Below are 9,220 nucleotides of genomic sequence, written 5' to 3' on the forward strand. Positions count from 1 at the left end.
GCTGCTGCTTTTGCTGCTGATTGGACTGCGTGCTGAAATCAGTGAAGCGGAGCATTTTCGACAAATTGCATCGAAATCGTAGCCACTTTGCATTGCTAGTGACAAGAAGAAATTGGAAATTATTTACGGGTGTCATTTTTTTTCGTTATTTTCATGTTCGTTCGTCCGATTCGAGTTGCAACTGAAGTCGATCTAGATATAAATAGTGACTGATGGTGTGATTGAATCAGTACAGTTCGGTGTCGATTGATCGACGGTCGCGATGGTGGCTGGTAGGGTACTTTTGTTGGTGGCAGTTGCCTGTTGTCTTCTGTGGGTGGTTCAGGCTAGGCCCCACGAGGAGAAGAAGGAGGAAAAGAAGGCGGAAGAATGGAAGCATGGCGGTGGCAAGGATCACCATTCGGAGGAGCATTCATCCCACGGTGAGAAGGGCGAGAAGGGGTACAAGAAGAGTGAAGGCCACGAGGAAGGCAAGAAGGGTCATCACGATAAGGAAGGTCACAAAAAGGAGTACCACGACGAGGGAGGCCACAAGAAGAAACATCACGACGAGGGTGGCTACCATAAGGAGAGCAAGAAGGGCGAGAAGGGTGAGAAGGGACACAAATTCGAAGAGAGTGGCAGCTTCAAGAAGGGTCACTCGACTAAAGGGCATCACGAAATCCATAAGCTAGACGAGTCGAAGAAGGAGAAGAAATTCTTCGATGAAGATCACGACGAGGCATTCGATGAGAAGTTTGGCGATTTCAAGGAGGAACACGGCTACAAGAAGGGTGGCCATTCGAAGAAGGGTCACAAGAAGGCGGGTCATCACGAGGACCATTACGGCAAGAAGGGTAAGAAGAAGAAGGGATCGCACCACCACGATCACAAGGGCCACAAGTCGGAACACGGCCACGATGAGCACTGGAGCCACAAAGAGGACTTTGGCAAGAAGGGCGGAAAGGAACACAAGAAGAAGTGGAGCCACAAGAAAGACCACTAAGCGAGAAACCGGCTGTCCACATAGATAATCAAAAAATTAAATCATATTGAATGTATTGACTATAGTTAAATAAATTTCTTTTCTTCTAAACTTTCTCTGTTATCCCATGGCGACGAAATCATTCAAATTGTGCGTTATAATTCTACGTTTTTGTTCCTATACAATCGCCGAAATTGGATTATACTTAGCAACTTTTGCACACTAGAAGTCGGTCGTCGGTGAGTTTCAATTATTCCCCTTTTCCAGCCACAAGACATTATCCTTTCTGTGCTCCACTCCAGACGCTGTATTCCAAGCGCTCAACTTAGTCCTACACTCGGGTGTGCTCACACACAGCCATTCCCCCTACAATTTTTCAAACTAGCAGACAGAACCATATTCCTTGGGCTGGTGGGGGGGAAAAACGGGTGGAACAACTCGGAAAACTCCATCATCACAAATTCGTTCCAGTGAATTTCCGCATCGAGCTCGTGGAGGAAAATTGCTCGTATTCTGCTGCATATATGTGCATTTCAAATTAATTAAATTTAACATCCATGTTAATGCTCATGCAAGTAGCGTTTAGATAATTGAATCGAAACCGTTACGTTTTATTTGCTCCAAGTTGGAAGGTAATGGCACATCAGCCGGTTCGGACTCACTCCAGGATGTCCAGGATGTTATTGTTTCGTTGATGGCGATTTCTGAATTCATCGTGCGTTAAAATGTGAATCGGAAAGTTAGTTGAATTGGCGCTCATTGTCAAGCGGCAGCACTGCCAACATGGTGACTGTGCATTCTTGTTGTAGGAGAAGTGATTTTTGGTTATCCATGATAAACGACAAATGTTACAATCTCTTTCTCTCTCTCTGGTCGGTCTGATAAAAATTTGAACCAGAAGAATTTCATTTGTCTGTGGTACATTTTCTCAAAACTAGACCATGTTATGCACTAATTTGCATAACACGATAACTGATGTCTTTTTCTACACGTCGCTTCCTCCCCGAGTTGGACTGCATATGTGCTCAAATGTGTGGGTGCGACGTTTCAGTAAATGAGAATATCATGAGCTTTAAGTGCATGTGATACGAGAGAAGGTAAAATTTCGGTATGATATATAATGACGTTTTAATGTTTGGCGGAGGCGAGAAGTAAAAGTGGCATTCAGTCCAGGGCTGCATAGCATCCCTAAAAAGGGAATGGAAGGGATAGACACAGTCCCACACTTTTGCCAGAGGCATGCGGCCAGATATTCGTTCTTCTGGTAGCATAGCTGAATGTGAGAACTTAGCAAAGATGGAAGACGGTAAAGGGGGAGGGGAGGGGGTGTGAGAATCGTTCCGTAAGAAATAAATCTATCCTGGTGCTTAAATTTATGCTCTGCTGGTTGGTTATCATTAATAATTTTATAAGAATAAGGGCTCCGAACAGTTGGATGCACATTCGAGATTTACAGATACAGTGATAAAGATGAATTTCAAGTATCATGAAAATTGTGCGGTTTTCGTTATTGAAATAATTTCTTCTTCAATGATGCTAGCTTACTGAGTCTTCGTCAAGGCTAAATGTGTGCTCTCGTTTTTGGTAGGAAACATTGACTTATGGCAAGCCGGTTAAACGGGCTTGAAGCACCCAGACGGAGCATAGATGCAGATCCCATGTACACAAATGTGGTCCACACGTGACCACTGAACGACAACTAACCGGACAGTTGCTGCTAACTTATGTTTTAGCTTCTCTGGTTTGCTTCGTACACAGCACGTTGACAAAGTATTTTTAAATAACTTTTTTTTTTATTGAATCGTTTATTTTCACAGTCTCAGTTATATAAGTTTAAAGGAGCCAAACTCTCAACTATATTTCTACTAGCATATATTAACATGTTTCTCTAATTCTATGGTTAATAAAATAGGAAACCGATTACTCGCGGTCGACTCGAGTTTAGAAGGGTGACATATTTTCATTAGGAAAAGGATGGGATGTAAGGAGATTGTAACAATGTTCACACTCATACTCACACTCAATTCTTAAAAACTATCATTACATCTAATATGTATTACAATTCAACTTATCCTAATGGAAGGGAACCGATAGCTTGCAAAAGACGAAAAGGAAGGGTAAAGGGTTTAAGAACAACAGTTAAATAACATTCTACTTTAAAAATTTTGTTGCTGATGGATTTCGCGCCAACTCGACCAGATGTTGACATGACCCTCTCAAAAATGAATGAAACTTTCTGGGTGTAAGTCCTACAAAAAAGTGATCTATGGAAGAGTTATAGGAAAATAATTAAATTTTCAGAAAAAAATCATAAAAAAATATTTTTTGAAATCCTACACTGAAAAAAATCGATTTCAAAAACTAAAAGTCGATTTTCTAAAAATGGTCATTTCAGATTTTGATGAAATGGTAGATAAATGGTAGATAAATATGTGCCCTGCAACTCTTCCATACATCGCAACTTGTGCATATTCAAGGCAAAAAAGTTTTTCTAACATAAACTTTTTCAATATTTTATTGAAATTAAGTTTATTTCTATTTTCAGTGCAGAAAGCCAACCCAAAATTAAAAAAAAATAAACAATAATAAAAATGTTGAATGAGTGTTTTAGAGGTCTTTATTTCAAATGAAATGTAATAAAACTTATGACATATTTTGACATTGAGTTCATTTTTATTCATTTGATCTTATACCATGTTAACTTAGCAGATCCTAAAAGATACGCTCATCATATCTTTCCTATTTTTTTTCTTTTTATCTAACATTTTGGAGATTTTGGGATCATCTACTGAATTTGAAAACCTTTTAGCTGCGATTTTATTTTCATCTACAAAAATAAAGCAATGACATTTTTCTGTTTCCGATATTGTTTTCCCGTAATTGAATAGTTCCTCAAGCTCACTCACCTTTTTTGCATGCTGTTCTTTGGATACGTAACAGAAATTCAATTTCGTGATACATTTGTCATTTGAACTGTCCAATCATAAGGCCCTAGTGGTGTTTGGATTGTATTTCTGCAATCTTGGGCAAGACTTGCTCTGTTTGTCATTCTTTTTGGAGTCCCTCTCATTGCATCACAGGGTCCTTTCCCGTGGGAGGTAGCAAAGAAATGACATTCTGCTTCTACTCCGCAAACTTTTTTGAAATTACACGGACTGGCGAAACTCTTTTTGTTTTTGTAGTGTGCTGCTACTCCATCGGACTAGAAAATTCGATTATTTTTCTGACAAATTCTATCAATTTTTGTATAAACATCTGCAGACAGTGTCGTGTGTTTCAGCTCGATCGGACATGATTTAGGGGTGCCTCAAAGCGCTCAAAGTTTTGATTTTTTGATCCTCGAAAATCTTCCAAGGGAGTAAAGGAAATTTGGAAAATCGATTTGTTTTTCGATGCCAAATGACTTAAAAATGAATGAAACGTCGAGATATGGTGTCATCTCGAAAAAAAATTTCGACTTAGCCTGAGAGGCAATGAAGGTATGGTTCCAAATTTCCTTTACTCCTCCCTTGGAAGATTTTCGAGGATCAAAAAATCAAAACTTTATGAACAAAAATAAACAAAATGTACATGGTCGGTTTTTGAAATGCGATAATGAAGTTTTATACATCCATTGCCACCCTAATGTACACGGTATAAGATCAAATGAATAAAAAAGGATTTAATGTCATGGGTTGGCTTTCTGCATTGAAAAATTAAATAAGGTTAATTTCAATAAAATATTGAAAAAGTTTTTGTTAGAAAATGAATTGGTCTAAAATATTTGGCCCTTTCCATATGTTAGTCTAGATAAATTTTCAGAAAACTGCGTATGTCAAGTCGCTTAATTAGGCAAGGTCTTCACGCCCAGAAAGTGTCAAAGTTCTGAGAGGGTCATGCCCATCCCATAGATGGTTGGCGCGAAATCCGTCTGTTTATTTATTTTTTAATATCTGTATCACTCTGAATGTAAAAATAAGCACCAGGAAGCCCAGAGATATGCTATTTTAAATCCCTATGCTGAGTTTCAGAAGGGAATGTGAGAGAACTAGAAAAAAAATATCTTGCTTTTCATCGAATATTGGAAGATTAACAAGTGTGAACGGAATATACAACATGCATTGCGACTTATCAAGTGTCAAGCGAGATAGTGCGGTATCCTCTTTGTTTTTATCATGTCCTTAAACAATAACAAACAAAACCTCAAACCTGCTACTCGGTACAATCTTTCACTGACTACCGAGTGTTCAGAAAGAACAAAGAAATCACACGACGTGATTTTTTTCGGAATTATTTTCACGCAAAATTAAAACCTCTAGGAAATGTTTCAGAAAATTGCCAATAGTTTGTCATACGGAAATTTTGAAATCCCTCTGGTCAGTTTAAAATGATTAGCTCGGTGCTCAATGAACGTGTTGAATTCTACCGCAAGTATCTTAGTTTGAGAACTCTGAACTTGAGCAAATGAGCAAATAAATGAGTAAATTAACAATTTGGGTCGTAACGTGAAGAAAGCAATTGAAATGATTGAATTCTGTATGATTAAATTCAGTCCGGATATTGGATATTAAGAAAAATCAAAATTTATTAACACAAGATAAATAATATGTTTTTAAAATTAAATTAATATTAACTCAAAACTTTAATACAATAACTATTTTTTTAAATGGCACTATCGTTCCTAGAGGAACTTTGCCGTCTCAACGTAGTGTTACTTGCGTCACTTTTATTAGTACTTAGTTGAGATCTCTAATATTTGTTTCCGTCTCACCTTTTTTATTCATATAGCCTTCGTATCTGTTCGAATCATCTCTTATCGAGATTCATATATAACGTGATGTCCTACAATATGATGCAAACGTTTGCGTTATCGGTTGGCGTTACCAGAAATAACAAATCATATTTATCTTTTTCTTTGTGACAAGTCACTTGCCAGCTCTCGCTGTTTGCCAAAGCTTGCCTCCGCCCACTGTATTGTTAAAATTAAAAAAGAGGCAAATACATTTATAGGACAATAAATAAATAAAAAGCTAGATAGTCTTTTGAATTAAACTGATAAAAACTATATGCCTATAATTTCAATAAATAAAACCTAATGAATATGAAATGACAGATTACAATAAAATAGCTATTTAAGGGTTAAAAAAGACGGCACATAGTCATACACGAATTAACACAAACAACATTATACGACACATAAAACATCGCTGCGGTTAGCACTACTGAGAGCCCGGATTTGGCGGGTCGTTAAGATTCCGGTGGGATCGAGTCGAGACTTGTCTGAGCCACGCGATAGATACTAGACGCGATCAACCAACAAAAATTCAATCCGCGAAGATTTTTTGGAATTGTAATTCCTTAATTAAGTCTCTTCTTAAAAAAGGAAGACACCTTCGTTCAAATAAATGAACCAGCGGTTTGTAGCGGTGGTGCAGTGACGCGCAGTGATCTTGTTGAGAAGATCGGTGGTCAGTCGACGAATAGTTAAATCCGATGTGGCGTGGTGATTCATCTAGCCGAAGACCAGACCCTGAATCCGAAGAATGATCGAGAGGACATCGCAGCGACAACCAGAATCCCCATCGAAAAGCCGAACCAATGCAGGAACGAGAGACGATCAGAATCTCCGTCGAAAGCCGTGGCAACCAGCGACGGGTCCTGACACGACACACCTAAGTTAATTCTTATACTCTAAAACTATCTAAAAAAAACAATTTCTTTCTTTTCACTGCACCACTGTGCGTTTATTCACTTCTATCTTAATACTAATACTGACTAATACTGAACTTACAATTCATTTGCCCTGATATTTATAACAGATTTTAGTAAGACGCGATATTCGTGTCTAATCCTGATCGTGGGATTGTTTATTCTTTCGCGATGACCGTGAGATTGTTTATTATTTCATACGCGATATTCGCGTCTAATCCTGATCGTGAGATTGTTTATTCTTTCGCGATGACCGTGAGATTGTTTAATATTTCACTAATTGATTCTTGGTATTATTTATCCATCGGCTAGCTAAGCGGTTTTCTGTTTATATTAAGAAATGGAGTGATGATGTTGAGTGGCTCGTTGTTTATGTTGCTGGGTTATCCTGGCTTAGATGTTGTTGTTAACTCTTCCCCTCTTAAGTAACTTTGTCCTCAAAGTTGAATTGTTCTAAATGGTGATGGCATATTGATAAATGATTGAATTTCTTTTTTGCGATGTTCTGTTAATTCTGCTGATGTTGACTCTGGATTTGTTATGATTATTTCATCTTTTCCGCTGACTGGAGAATGTGTTTCTTCAAGGGCGATATTTTCTTTGTTGATTTCTGGAATGTTGAATTCTGCTTTGATAGTTGGTTTCCGGGAATTGTATAGGAATAATCCGATGATGGCGATAATTGAAATAAACGTTACTCCTCCAAATGATCCAAATAAGTTGAGCTTCCATGTAAGTGAGTTATTTTGAAGATTTATTGTTTCTAGTTGTTCTCTGTTTTCCAATGTTAGGTTTTGTAAATACTCGGCAGGTGGTGTATCGAGAGTGTCAATTTCGGTAACTAGTAGACCTGTTGTAGGATGATATGGTCGTCCAGGTATGATGGCTTCGAAATTAGAGAAGAATTCTCCATTGATTTGTAGGCTGCATGCTTCAAATTGGATGAGGAATGAACCATTGAGTTGTTGGTTCGAATTGCTGCAATTTGATGAGACTGCTACTATTGCGTTATTGATGAGAATAGAAGCGTCGTTTATTCGTTTGATTAATCCTTTTGAGTACACTTTTTCGAAAATGCAATTAGAATGCTGTCCTCGGATGAGTCGGTTAATGCAATCATTACTTGAGGTTAATGTTGTGGTTTCGCATAGAAAATAGTTTCCTTGGTCTTCACATGGTTGATTTGATTCGTATATATGTGTAATATTTCGCATAAGGTAATTGCGTTGTAATGCGATTCGTTTGTTGTTTTTAATGACAGAGTCAATATATTCGTATTCATAGATATTCTTTGAGAATTGAGGTACTTTCAGAATATATGCAATATGAGTGGTGTTTAATGTTACTTAGGAGTTCTTCGAATGATGTAACGGATATATCGTGGTTTCCCAAAAAGGTTGCTATTGTGTTGAAGTCGCGCATGGATAATAACTTGCTGCTTGGAATGCCATGTTTTGCCATTAAGATTGCTTCTTCCAGTGTTTCTATTTGATCTTGAAGAGAATCTAGGTTTGATAATATCATGAGGTGATTGATTTCAATGGAATGGTTTTTTGCTTTTTGCCTTTCCATTGCTAATATTTGATTGGCTAAATCAGTTACTTCTTGGATTCGGTTACTTATAGCTTGATTGATCATAACTTGTTTGTTATTTTGTGTAATGAGGGAGTTAAGCGTTGCGTTGATTATTCGTAGATCTTCTGCATCTGGATTACCTGCTACCCATTTCCATACGGTGCCTAATGTATCCCATCGTTTCTGTCTTGTTACAAATGGTTTTAACTTAAGGAATGTTTCGTATAATTTATAATTTTTTATTTGCATAAGTTCATATAATGGATTGCTTGATGGATTCAATTGTATTTCTTCATTAACATTTGCTATTGTGTTGCCTATCTGAATTAAATCTATCGGATGTACAATTCTTACGTACCCTGTCTTGACCTTGGCTTTCCCTAACGGTATAATGGCTAACGGATTATTCGTGAGGTCGTGTATATAAATGCCTGAATGTACTATTGATACGCAGAAGGCGAATCTGAAAAAGTAAGAGATTTGTACATTTTTCAATTGCTTGTGTCTTTTCTAAGATTTGTTTTGTGTATCTTTCTGTTATTGGAATCAATTACATAGGTATCGTGGTTTTCTTTAATTTTTACAATATTGTATCTACTTTTTCTTTTATTATTGGTAAAAGTTTTTTCGTATGCATAGCTATCTGGTATGTATGTTTTATAATTTTTGGGTACGATCTTGTTTTCTTTGTCTTTAAACAATTGTAATATTTTTTTATTGATTTGTTCTTTTCTTTGGGCAAATTCAGAAAAACTTAAATTGTTTGGGTTGTCTCCTATATAAACTGTTTTAGGTGTTTGCTTAGTGAATGAATGTACTGTATTATTATATCTATGTGCAGCTTCTTGAATTAGATTGTTTACAGTTATACCTGGGTTAAGTGCCTTAATACATCTTGCTATTTCTCTGATAGTTGAATGACATCTTTCTACCTGTCCATTAGTTTCTGATCTATGCACTGGTGTTTTAAAAATTTGGATTCCTAGATTTCTG

General features: G+C 37.1%; 1 protein-coding gene across 1 annotated transcript; it reads left to right on the forward strand.

Moving 5' to 3' along the window:
* Positions 1-245: 245 nt before the first annotated feature.
* On the forward strand, positions 246-1,075 carry LOC129772818 (putative eggshell protein). Its single transcript, XM_055776307.1, has one exon. It carries the CDS (start codon positions 263-265, stop codon positions 983-985), a length of 723 nt encoding a protein of 240 aa, XP_055632282.1. The 5' UTR covers positions 246-262; the 3' UTR covers positions 986-1,075.
* The last annotated feature ends 8,145 nt before the right edge of the window (positions 1,076-9,220 follow it).

This window comes from Toxorhynchites rutilus, chromosome 3 (genome assembly GCF_029784135.1).
Source record: "Toxorhynchites rutilus septentrionalis strain SRP chromosome 3, ASM2978413v1, whole genome shotgun sequence".
NCBI classification, from domain to species: Eukaryota; Metazoa; Arthropoda; class Insecta; order Diptera; family Culicidae; genus Toxorhynchites; species Toxorhynchites rutilus.

What these genes read in the sequence shown, in the direction of transcription:
- LOC129772818 (XM_055776307.1), top strand. Translation starts at nt 263, where the DNA reads ATGGTGGCTGGTAGGGTACTTTTGTTGGTGGCAGTTGCCTGTTGTCTT.